Below are 13,514 nucleotides of genomic sequence, written 5' to 3'. Positions count from 1 at the left end.
TGGAGTGACTGCCTGCTGACTTTGAACAGCCAGACCCAAGGGCTATTACAAGAGCCCAACTTGGAGCTATGTGGTTGTGGAAGGCTTTGAAAGAGCACTTTAACTATTAGCCACAGTAGTATTCTCTGCCAGAGTGTTCTCTAGGCGTGGAGCTTTGTGTGCTGCTAAGAATTGTGTAGTGCTTACTATATATTAATAAATGTGACAGGGTGTTTTCCTTAAGCCATGAATTCTGTGGTGCTTGGGGTGCATTTACAAGTGCTGTTTGCTTTGAGTGCCACCATGAATTCTGCAATGTGTGTTGTGAGTTAATAAAGATAATTTGGTTGTCCCAAAATTGAACTTTATTGAGTGGAAAAAAACAGTGCAGAAAATCTGTGGGCAAAGAAACCACAGGCAATGTTATACAAATTTTCAACATAACTTAATGGGGTGAAACATTAGAAATGTAAAGGAAATAAATGTTTATATCCAGTGAGTAAATAAATGTAGTCCATTGTAGCTACGCATACACCAATCGTGGTGCTCACAGGTCAATGTGTGTGAAGCTGTGGGTTTCCTTGCTGTATCCTGGAGTGGAGTGGAGTAGGGATAATGATGTGGCCCATGATGCCCCGTGGTATGTTGGGCAGTTAGGGAGCAGCGATAGTGGAGTTCTCCAAGGACTGCAAAAGTGGAGAGTCCAGGATTTTGGGAGCTGTAGGTCAGTCAGATCTGCAGCATTTGGGTTTGCTGCCTGAAAAGACTCATTATGTCCTGGTGCATTTTCCGCTCTTACACCTCCTGAGACTCCTGGACCTTTTTCCTTTCCTCTCTGTCTTTCTCCAGACTGTCAGTCATATTGACCTTCCAGGCTCATGGGCTGATGCAGCACAGCTTGCAGGAACTTGCTGAACGTGTTCTCCTTACTCCTCTTCTTTTTCCTGCTCATCATGGCCAGGCATTCGGCAGGTGTGGCGGAGGCCTCCCTCAGGGCTGCCATGCCAGAAGCTGCTGATAAAAACAGACAGATGTACCATTGGATTTACAGCCACATTGGAAAGGGAAAGATAAATTTCAAAACATCCTTCCCTGATTCCCACAAACACTTTTAATGAGAAATACTTATTGACACTTCAGCTTTGGAGCTCCTCTGCACAGCACGGCTCTCCAGCCCCAGCCATAGTGAGTATGGCCCACCAGGGGCGATAGGCGTGGGCAAGGATTTTCTGTTGCATGAAGCTATAACATTTCAATCCCTATTCCATGGGTATGAGTATAAGACAATGGCACTGGATATTGGCACCATTTTCCACAGCTGGTATCTTACTCCTGATGGTCACAAAGGCACAGAGAGCACAGTTGCTGCTGGCATCCCTAAGCCGCCTGGATCTGTATGCTGCTAGCCTGTGTACTGCAGTGGTGCCAGCTGAACTCATTGCGGAGTGGCGTGGGAAAGTGTTCTACCATGGAGGAAGAAATAAGGCCACCATCCCTAGAAAACTTCAGGAGAGGATTGCAAAGTACCTCCATGTAAGTTTCATGGCGGCCTCTCAGGAGGATATAAGAGACATGCCTATATACCTAAACAAAGAGCTCCGCATGAACACACTCACCTCGCCACCTACTCCAATAGGGGTATGAAAAGCAGATGCCAACTCTACCTCTGTTTATTGTACCACTACCTCTTCTCATACAAGTAAAACAATTAAAAGTAGATACCTGTGTCTTAGTAACTTGGGGATGGGCCGGGCGCCCTCTTTAAATGTCAACATTTTAAGGAAAAATGCATGCACACACTTACCTGAGTTCCCGTCCCCTTCATCAGGCTCACCCACACTTGCTTGGCGGGACTGGCTACAGTGTGGCAGAATTTCAAACGGCTCTTGGTTCCCAGCATGGCTGGAGTTCCCAGCCACATCTCCCTCCTCCTCTTCCTCACTCTTCACAGCAGCGGTCACTGTCTTGGGCTTCTCCAAGGTTCCACAGTGTTCTGCTGGCTGCCTGTGGAGTCTCTGCCAAGTACGGCATGCAGTTCATTGTAGAAGCAACAGGTCTGCAGTGCGGCACGAGATCTATTGCATTCCTTGGCCTTGTGGTATCCCTGGCAAAATTCCTTCTGCTGATCCCTGTTGTACCCCTTTCCCTGTATCCCCCTGCATTGTGCTCATAGATGTCCACATTTCTATGGGTGGTCCATAGTTGTGCTTTACAGCCTCTTCTCCCAACAGGCCCAGGAGATCCAGAACTCCCAGTGTAGTCCAGGCAAGAGCGCATCCAATATCTCTCAGTATGCATGGAGCTGCCATGGTTCGTTGGGCACCTGTTGCAGTCAACAGAGGTGAGCCAGTTGGTGTGCTTACGAGGTAGGCAGTCAGGAAAAGGCACTTCAAAAATATGCAGGGGGCTTTAAGGGATGAGGGTAGTGGGTGGCTACTGGTCTCTATGACCCTTGGACAGCAGAGTTTAAAATTGTGACCAAAGCGATCACTGTCTCAAGAAATTGGGCATTATGGAGGACTGTTAGGGTCGACACGGGTGTCTACACTTGCACTGCATTGACCTCAGTAGATTGACAATGGTTCCATGCGGTTTGAGGAAGCGGTTTTACTGCGTCGTTGTAACAGGCACTCACGTCACCGGGAGACAAGTCTGAGTGCAGACACATGCACATATAGGTGAATGCAAGGCAACTTATGTTGACCTAACTTTGTAGTGTAGACTAGGCCTTAGACATGCATCTCCTTACCAATATGTAATGTACATACTCCTTACACTTCCCTCCTGACTTTGTCCCACTGAGTAGGACAGAGTTTAATGGGCCAGAAGCCAGGAATGTGGCAAGAAAAGCAACAAACAGGAGAGTGTGAGAAAGTGTAAATTTAAGTAGGCCACCTCCTATCTTAACTTACATCTTCTCCCAGCTCCTCAGCTTGTAAGTGACATCAACATATACCTACTCAAAGGGAAGTGGGTGTGAGGGGGTCTAGGAGAGCATCTAGGATTCTAACTTAGGTCAGCCTCTGAATTTGGCCCTGTGTCTCATTCATGCTTTATCCTGGGTAGAACCCCACATCTTTGCTTCATGGTCCAGCAGCCCTAATCAGAATGATTTAGAAGGTGCTTTATAATAAAAATTCAGCCCTGAGGCACCAAGTAAATTAATACTGGACACAGGATTGCTTGGTTAAAGTCAGTTTCCAAAGCAGTTACCTAAAAGACAAGATTAATAGAGTACCTAGGGTTGAACTGTTGGGGGATGATGAGTGTGTTAGTGGAGTAAATACTGTTCTGGAGGAGCTGTCCCACTTCCTGTCCACTGCAGAAATGTTTAATTTTAAGCACTACAGGTAATGCAATTTGGTTAATTGATTAACTCATTCATTCTGTCTCTCCTTTTCTTTCTTTCACTCAGATGCAGAGGCAAACGATCTCCCATGGATGTAGGTCAAATGCCCCTCGTCCACTGCTAGTGGTACAGGATCATACCCGTAGATGAGGTGACAAGTGTAGCAAAATTCTACCCAAATGAATAATACCACACAAATGTAGAATGTCCTGCACTTACGCTTCATAGTAGTAGCAGCCAAGCGTGCCAAGGCAATGAGCCAACCAATGATGCTGGCTAGTAGCCAGTTTGATTTATTTATTTTTGGCAGCCTCACACTGCATAGTTCTGTGCTAGTCTTCGACCACAGAAATGATAAAAGGCGAACTTTGAAAGCCAAGAGAATGACTTCAGGGAGAAATAGCCTGATAGAGCTTAAAGAGGAGATTTTGAGAAAAGCTGGAGAGATCGGTGCCTGGACTGGCAGAGTGCTGGAGTGATAGATGTTTAGCAGTCCTCGCTCTTCCATGGGTGACCAAGCCACCACAGCACAGCTGGGAGTTGACAGGATAATGCATAACTAAATGATGACTGGAGGGACATGGTCTCTGTCTATGAGTCTAGGAAGGGAGTAAACGCCAAGGAAGGAAGAAGCATTGTTTAGAGGGACACCGGGGAGTGATAGGATGCAATTAGGAAAAGAAAAATGTAGGCTGTATATCAGGGAACATTTCCTAGCCATGAGATCTAGGAAACGCTGGAAGCTCCCTTGTGGTAGCCCTATTATAGTGAAAGCCCTTCACAGCTAGACTAGGCAAAATACCGTGGAACGTATTTAGACTTGGAAGGATTAGAAAACGTCGATTTCACCTTATGCACACAAACAGATGAAAAAATATTTCCATCAATAATCATAAAATATGACAGACAGGCAGAATAAGATAAATGCCGCTTGAAAACTTAAAGTTCGATTTAAGGCTCTTTGCTTTGTATATTTTGGCATGTGATGTTGACAATTAGTGTTGTAATGGTTATAAAGCCTTAACGTTTTGAATCTCAGTATCTACCACCATTAAATAATTATCTGACTCCCCGCCCCCCCCACACACACATAATTTCCCACAACTGTGAACATTTAAATAATAAAAATTGAAAAAGGCTTACAAATAAACATGGATATTGGCCGTCAAAATTATAAAAAAATAAAAATCAAATTCTGCCATGCCTAAACACATATTGCAGGGAACAATCCCTCCTCAGGGAAATGGATAAAAAGACATAGTGTATCTTTTTTCCCACTCTCTAACTTTTGTGATCCTAGGACACACCAGTTGTGTGAGTTTGTGATTGGCAAAGCTGATCAAATAGTGGGAAAGGAGATTTTGTTGCCAGTATTCGTTAGCATTCCAGTGGGAATTTTGATTTGTCCATGGTCACAAACCTTCTGCATTTGCTTTCTGAAAATACTCGAGAGCTAGCAAGAATATCAAATGAATATGAATAAAAAGCAAATGCTGTGCTTGAATATTCAAATATTCACTGAAAGCTAATTTTAAAAAGTGTATATTCAATGGTGAAATTTACAACTCACTCTGTGCTGGCAAGCTAAGCTATTTACTTATGTTAGACCGTGAACTGCAAATTGTATATTCAGTTGTAATGATCACAGTTCCATTGATCTGCAGGCCAAGAAACATTTACTGAAGAAATTTGCAAATAATTTAGAATACCGATTAGATAAGAGGTGGGCAAACTTTTTAGTTTGAGGGCCACATCGGGGTTCTGAAACTGTATGGAGGGCTGGGTAGGGAAGGCTGTGCCTCCTCAAACAGCCTGGCCCCTGCCCCCTACCACTTCCCGCCCCCTGACTACCCCCCTCAGAACCTCTGACCCATCTAACCCCCACAGCCTGCTCCTGGTCCCCTGACCACCCCCTCCTGGGACCCCACCCCCTATCCAACCCCCCACTGCTTCCTGTCCCCTGATTGCCCCGACCTCTATTCACACCCCCTCCCCCTGACCGGTCCCCAGGACTCCCACTCCCATGCAACTGCCCCCTGCTTCCTGTCCTCTGACTGCCCCCCTGGAATTCCCTGCCCCTTATCCAACTGCCCTGCTTTCCACCCCCTTACCATGCTGCTCAGAGCACTAGGACTGGCAGCCGCGCTGCCCGGCCAGAGCCAGCCACGCAGCTGCGCACTAGAGCACCGGGGCAGGCCGGCGGCTCTTGCAGCCACTCTGCCTGGCAGGAGCTCACAGCCCCACCATCCAGAGCGCAGGTGGCATGTGCGAGGAGGGGGGACAGCAGGAGAGGGGGCGGGTACTAGCTTCCCCAGCTGGGAGCTCAAGAGCCGGGCAGGATGGTCTGGCCCGCGGGCTGTAGTTTGCCCACCTCTGGATTAGATGCAAGAATATTGTAAACAGTTCACTGACAACTGGCGAACAAAATAGGTGAAAATAATCAAATCACTATCTGCTGTAATAAATTACTTACTTCTGGCCATTACAGTGGAGCTGGTGCATGTATGTCCTCACTATTAAAGGGGATGATAACATCCAAATGAAAGGGATGTTACACCTGTGCCAAGTGGGTGCATAGTGGGTATAAAATTTTACCAAATCAATATTGTCTGGTTGCTCACACCAGTGATGGCACACCCACTTTGCACAGGTGTAAATGTTGACACAAAGTGCAAAACAGTGGAGAACCAGGCCCTAAAAGACTCCAAGTTGAGGATATAAATTCAGGGGGTTGTCTCTGGGCAGGCCCAAGGTAAATGAGATTAAAAAAAATCCCTTCACAGTCTGCTTTCACCATAGATCTGGATTCAAACTCTTGTTACACTAAAAAAGATTCCCTACACTGGAGTCCGTCTCCTCCCTGGCCATTTAGAGAACCCTGCTCCTTGACGTCCACTTACCTGTCTTCTCTTCGGTTTGGCTGCTCTCCGCCGTCTCCGTTTGCGCTGTTGCCTTGGCAGTAGCATCCTCTGCAGCAGTGGTGGTGACAGCAGCAGGCACATCGGCTTGTTTAGGCTCCTCTTTGTCTTGGGCTTCGTCAGCCTTCAAGGACGGCGAGTTGTCAGTGGAAGCTTTAGTGGCACTTTCCGTTTCGGTGGCACTGGGAGTGGGCTTCTCCGAGGAGGAGGCAGGAGTGGCTGCCTGCGGGGCTGGCTGCTCTGAGCCAGTGTCAGCAGTGCCTTCGCCCTGCTTCTCCTCCGAGGGAGTGCTGCCATCTTTGCTGCCCTCAGCAGGTGGGGTGCTGTCAGACGGAGCAGCTTCTGTGGCAGCAGGAGCGTCACTCTCTTTGTTCTCTGCCACACCATCAGACGAGGCTTCATCCTTCTTCTCAGCAGCCTCAGCATCGGCCGCTTGGATATCTCCCTTCTTCTCCCCCTTGAGCTTTTTCCTTGTTATGTGTCCACGGAAGCTGGCCTGGATTTTGGTGGCTGCCTTATGAGCTTTATCTTCTGGTTTGATGCCATCTTGCTCGATCTTTTGGTCAACATCATCATTTTTTTCAACCTTTAAGGAGAAAGGGTGGGGAGGGGGGAAAGGAGTCAGATAAAGAACTTTCCACATGCAGTGAAAGCTCGTTTCATTGATGGTATCTCACCCACCCTTCACTAGGCTGGGCAAGGCCTGTCAAGAGTAGAGCACATGCTAGAGCAGCACCCTTATCCTCATGTGGCAGCAATGTGACAAAACTACCATACTGTTGTTTATATGCTCTGTGTGTGTGTGTGTGTGTGTGTGTGTGTGTGTGTGTGTGTGTGTGTGTGTGTGTGTGTGATTTTGCATATTCCCTTCATACAGCGGGCCAGATCCTGTCCTTCAACTTTGCAACTTCACACCAGATCCCAGAACAAAGTTGTTTTAACATGGTGGATTCAGGCTCACGAGGTTCTCCCCTACACAGGAAGCTTCTTCAGTGGTATCCAGCTGAGGCTGCGCAAAAATGTTGAATTATTTTCTGTGGAAAATAGCCAATGAAATAAACTTGCATTTCCCTTGGCATTTTCCCTCAAAATGTCCCCATTGTTTGATGGAATGATTTGAAACGAACGTTTGTTTGGAACTGATTTGAAACCAATAAAAAGAATTTTGATTTGATTTGAAGCACCTTTTATCTAGGGTTTTCTTATTTATTTGGGTTTTTTCAGATGGAGGAGAAAAACCTTTTTTTGTTTAGATTCAATTGGATTCAGATTGATTTTTTTTATTATTTTGAATCATTTCACTGAAAAATCAGAACATGTAAATCACTGTGAAACTGCGGGTACTGTTCAAAAAGTCATTTTTTCGTTGAAAAACTTTGTTGATGTATATAGCACTAGTCACCGCATTTTTAACACCTGCCGTGGATCCAGAACCACCCTCCGACCTAAGCACAGGGGCATGGCCAGGGAAAAAGGGGGGTAGGGATATCCCAACACCCTGACAGTACCTGGCCACAAGAGGGTCCCTTGGAGTTATGCAAAGGTGATTCAAAGCCACTTTTTCAGCCAATCAGCGGTGCCAAGTGCTCTTTGGCTGCAGCGGAGGACCTGAGCTAACTTGTTTGCCTCTCTTTAATTTCATGTGATTTTTTCCCCCCTGTTAATTTGTGATATTTACCAGATATTTGCTATCGGTTTAGAAATGTTCGTTCTCGGTCTATTTTTACTTACTCTTTCAAATCCATCACCCCTCCACCCTAAAAAAACAACCCACACTGCTTTCAGGGTAGCGTTGTGTAAGGCCTTGGTGCTAGCACTGTTGAGTTTGGTATCACTGGTGTCTTTTACCCTGGGGGAATCCCACTGAAGGGTTATACTGCGGGATGCTCCACCACAGATGACACACAGACACACACAAATGCCTGCTCAAACAATATATGCCTCACAAATACCCCATCTACAACCACCCTCTCTTGCTCCCATTCTCATCTGCTTGTGCTTTCAAAGCCAAGTTCATTGAAAGGAAAATAAGTAGATAGTGATAATTCATCCAGTGTTACAAGATAATTGATATCTCTATTAATTCCCCCTGAGCAGAGGGCCACATATACTACTTATGTCGTAATTCCTATGTTGAAGTCTTAAGAAGCAATACAATGCCATACAGGCCTCGTGCTGGTCTCATGCACCAGGGTAGATTTTACCCTTTAATGGCTCCTTTAACTCTATAATATGTACTGTACTTCTATTGATAATTTACCAGCACTTGAGTAGGTAACCGCTCAACTGCATATTGACAAGGGGATACTTTTCCATCAATATTCCAATCCAGTAGTTATCAAAAGAGCTATTAAAGAGCAGAGGGAAACTGGTAATGCAATGGCCTCTACATTGTCAACACATGTCTTCAAACACCAGGACCTGGGCTACACTTAAAGCTTAGGTCAACATAGCTACAGAGCTCAGAGGTGTGAAAATTCCACATCCACGAGGGCCACCTGTGCCGACCTAAACCCCAGTGTAGATGGAGCTAGGTCAACAGAAAGATACATCAGTGCATGAGAATGAGCGTGCAAACAAATTGCACCTACATGAATGTGTGAGAGTGAGTATGGGGCATGGCTACGCCCACATGAATATGTGACAGTGAGCACAGGCTGAGCACATACACCAATATTATCCACATCAATGTGAGAGTGAGCATGAGGAGTGACCACACCCACATCAATGTGAGCGAATAAATGTGGGGACTGCCCATACAACATCACTATGCCAGAGCATATGTCCACACCACAAACCCCTACAGCTGCACATTCGTCCATCAACCTACCTGCATCTACAGGAGTGGGTTAGGTCAACCTAACTACATTGTACCGGACATGAAATTTTTCATAGCCCTGAGTGATGCAGCTAGGTTGACTTAAGTTTTAGATCGCCGGGAAGTGACATGACTTAGATATTATTTTTCATTGGACCAACTTCTATTGGTGAGAGAAACAAGCTTTCAAGTCACACACAGCTTTTCTCTCTCACCAACAGCAGTTGGTCCAATAAAACAATACCTCACCCACCTTGTCTCTCTAAGTTTTAGGTGTAAACCAGGTCAGAGTGAGTGTGAGAAGTAACTACAGCTGCACCAATGTGTGCAAGTGAGCATGGGGAAGGTCCACAGCCACACTGGGTGCTAGTGAGCATGGGGATGGACCACACACACACCAATATAAGCAGATGCGGTTGTGGATATTCACAGATCATTTTTGCAGATCACAGATTGGCTGCAGATACAAATTTTGTATCCCCACAGGGCTCTAACCATGTCTACATTAATGTGAGAATGAGGCTAGGACTGACCATGCCCACACTGAGTAGTGAACATGAATGTGGGAAGTGACCACGCCCACATCAACGTGTGATGGTAAGCACTGGGTGACCAGACCCATGCCAGTGTGTGAGAGTGAACATGGGGAGTAACCATGCTGTCACCAAGATGAGTGCGAATGGGGACTGATCACACCCACCTCAGTGAGAGTGCGCCTGGGAAGTGACCATGCCACATCAATATGACGGTGAAGGTTGGGAGCAACCGTACCCACATCAGTGTGTGTGAGTGAGCATGGGGAGCGACCACATCCACAGCTAAGTCAATGAGCGAGCATGCAGACTGACCACACCCACGTATACGTCAGAGTGAGCAAGGGGACTGATCCCCAACCCCCATCCATGTGTAAGAATAGTGTGGGGATTCACCATACCCACATCAATTTGTGAGCGGGAGTAAGCATGTTCATATCAATGTGTGAGAGTGAGCATTTGGCGTAACCACTCGCACGCTAATGTGAGCACGGTCTGACCACACCCACAGCAACGAGTGAGCCTGGGGAGTAACCCATGCCCACAGCATGTGAGTGAGCGGGGGGACTTGCCACACTCACATCTGTGAGAGTCAATGAGGGGATGGACTGTGTTTACATCAATGTGTGAGGGTGACCACACCCACATCAGTGAGTGTGAGTGAGCATGGGGACTGACCAAACCCACATCCATATGTGAGAGTGAGCCAAGGGATGGAAGACGTGCCCGTGAACATGTAAGCATTTGCATAGGGCGTGACCACACCACATCAGGGTTAGAGAATGAGCATGGGGGTGACCATACTCAGATAGAAGTAAGTGAGTATGGGGAGTGACCACGCCCACATCCATATGTGAGAGCGAGCCAGGGGACAGAAGATGCTCCCGTGAACATGTGAGAGTTTGCATAGGGTGTGACCACAACTATATCACTCAGAATGACCATAAGGGCTGACCATGTCCAATCAATATGAGAGTGAACATGGGGTGTGACTATGCCCCAGAAATCTATTGAATGGGTACAATTATGCCCATTGTGTTGGGAGTGGGTGAATCTATATTTATTAATGTTTCCAGAGCGCATTAAGTGCCTCAGATGCAAGGTGCTACAGCGCTGCAAACTTTCAGCGAGCAGTAAGGCCAGCCTGTCAGGTGACATGGTGTCAACAGGACCATGGAGTCTATGAGCCTGTTAACATGTTATGTCAGCTGCTGTGAGCATCAAACTAGTGCCTGCATTTGCAAAACTGCCTGTGTCTGTGTGTTATTAGATACCTAGTGTCATACCTTTCGGCCCTATGTAAGCCTCTCATTGGGTGCAAAGGGATTTTAAAGCTTCCTCAAACAATCTGGGAAAAACCTCAGCTGGCGTTGAGCCATCTCATCCCCACACAGGCACACTAGGGGCAGCAGGAAAGCACAAAGGCGCCACACAGTGTTCCAGCCAATGGAGAGGTCTCTGTGTGTGACTGCTCCAGGCTGTGTCAAGACTAGGAACCATGTCAACTCCCTGACAGCCCAGTAGCAGGGGAATGGATACTGGGGTGGCTTAAGGCCAGCTGCATCGAACATAACCACAACACAGTTAAGGATCTAGCCCCCAGCATCCAGCTGCTCCCACACTCATCAGAGAAGGTGATGGAATCAAAAAGGGACACACAAAGGGACGCACAAAGAGGAAAGGGTTAATTAATGTGCTCCCACTTCTGTCCTCTGACCACCATATTACATGGGCCCTACATGGAGTACTGAATCCCTTTCCCACCATTCCACTTGGCCTTTCCCACCCGAGGCACCCCCAGATCATCATCATCACACACACAGAAGGTAGCCTATGCCATGTGTTTATCCGATATCTGCCCAGCTCTGTTAACCAGTTATTTACAATTTAAGACCCCCACTAATGCAATTACATTAATTGTCTTCCTTATCAGCAGTCCTAGCCAAGGTCATGGAGACTGACCTCTCCTCTCCGCCCCCCTTGCCCCCCCGCCCCCCCCTCCCCCCCGCAGGGGAGAGTCCCTCCAGGTCAGTGATTGAGGTTTATTTGCAGGGTTTGCTTCACTGCTGACCATGCTATATCTGCCCTGTGGCTAGAAAGAGACCTCTAGCAGAGCCTGGCCTGCCTCGCCAGCACTTAAAGCGAACTTCTGTCAAGATGACATCACACTCTTAGCCCTGCTGTGATGACATCATTTCCCCATTGCCTTGATTTGCTCACAGATATGAAAAGTCCACCTCTGCAAATTGTGTTACACAGACATGCTTTTGGTATCATTTCATATGTGAAATGAAAGGAGGTCTTTGGCAGAGAGTGGGAGGAGATAAAGCATGGGAGGGATTTCAGGTCAGTGTGGGGAGGGGAATCCAATATAATAATAATAATTAGACCACTTCCAGCTCAGGAGTACAGTGGTTCAAACACGGCTCTTGTGATTTGTAATATCACTAGAGCCACTCAATAATAAGTGTTGCATTTCTATAGCGTCTACCCCGGAAGCCACTGAGAAATAACATGTTACATTTCCATATCACTTTCCTCCTGGAGCATGCCAAAGTACTTCACAAACCATGTATGTGCAGCACTGTTGAAATGTAGACACTTCTTGGGTGGAACACAGCTGCTAACTGGTACACGTGTCACACTGCATATGCCACTGGGGCAGGGAAGCATTTTGACCAAGGAAAACCTCTGCTGTCAGGAAAAGAAGCATTGGAGCTTCATCATTGAGTTTTACACACACTGCAACCAATACCTTACTTATGAAGGTTGGGTCAGAAATAACCCATATACAGTGAACAGCCTGGAACACAATTTATCTTCCTTGGAAGAACAAATTGGTGAGTCAGTCCTTCCAGGACATGTACATGGTTCTGAGGAATCCAGTTGAAAATGGAAATCTATCTCTCTTTCTGTCTGTCCACATTCATGATATTAGAGTGCTATTTTCATGGCTTCTTATTTACTGTTATTATTAATAATATTTATAATAATTATTATTCGTACAGTAACAGTGCCTAGATGCTCCAATCAGGAATCAGGGTCCCACAGTGCTAGGTACTGTGTACATGCTTACGTATAAAGTGAATTCTGTATAGCAGTAGACATATTTAAACAATGTGGAAACTAACCAAATGTGCAAGTTATGCATTGACATCATCAGCAGGTGTTCTCTAACCCTAACCCTAACCCTAGATATTACTGTGATGGAAAAGTCAGAAATACTGACTGATCCATTGATAGTCATTGAAGACAATGGGACTTTGGCATGAATAAGGTATGCAGGATTTTGAAAGCTCTTTGTGAAGCATACAGCTAAGCTGCTTTGTCTCTATCTACACAGCACAGAGTCTGTCTTCTGAACAGAGACATGATCTTGTTCCGCATCTCTGTCTGCCTCTGTCTGACACACCCCAAGCTCAAATGATAGGCTTCCCTTTTCAGGCAGGCAGCTCCTGTCAGAGTTTCCCTCTCAGAGGTAGCTGGGGAGCAGGAGGCAAAGAGATAAATTATCCTAACATAGGAGGAGTGTCGATCAGCTGGAAAGAGCCAGCAGCCTGAAGAATTCCAGGCATGCAAAATACATTGGCCCTTCACCCCAGTAAGGTTTCCCCTCTTGCTCACAGAGCTGACTTGGCCAAAAACTTGTAGAGGGGGAAGATTATTGCTAGGGATGGAGAAGGTGCCACCAGACCTTCCAGACCCATTTAAATGCCCCATAGCCTGCCACTGAAGGTGGTATGTGACAGGGAGCACATCACTCCATTTTTAAGAGCATTGGCTGTTTGCCTCTGCTCTATTTTGTGACACTCCAGAACCCCCTCTGCCCCACATCAGGAGGGGACACCTCTTTACCTCTTCTACCAGAGTCCCCTCTACCACACACTGGCTTGCAAGGGACTGTTTTCCTACCTGTC

General features: G+C 46.6%; 1 protein-coding gene across 1 annotated transcript in view; it reads right to left on the bottom strand.

Moving 5' to 3' along the window:
• GAP43 (growth associated protein 43) overlaps positions 1-13,514 on the bottom strand; it is an 82,266-nt gene that overhangs the window by 29,180 nt on the left and 39,572 nt on the right. Inside the window, exon 2 of the mRNA XM_038388161.2 lies at positions 6,229-6,832. Coding sequence (XP_038244089.1) covers positions 6,229-6,832 — 604 coding nt within the window. The remainder of the gene's footprint in view (positions 1-6,228; positions 6,833-13,514) is intronic.

Source organism: Dermochelys coriacea, chromosome 1 (genome assembly GCF_009764565.3).
Source record: "Dermochelys coriacea isolate rDerCor1 chromosome 1, rDerCor1.pri.v4, whole genome shotgun sequence".
Lineage (NCBI taxonomy): Eukaryota > Metazoa > Chordata > Testudines > Dermochelyidae > Dermochelys > Dermochelys coriacea.
This window is presented reverse-complemented; position numbering and strand designations above follow the sequence as displayed.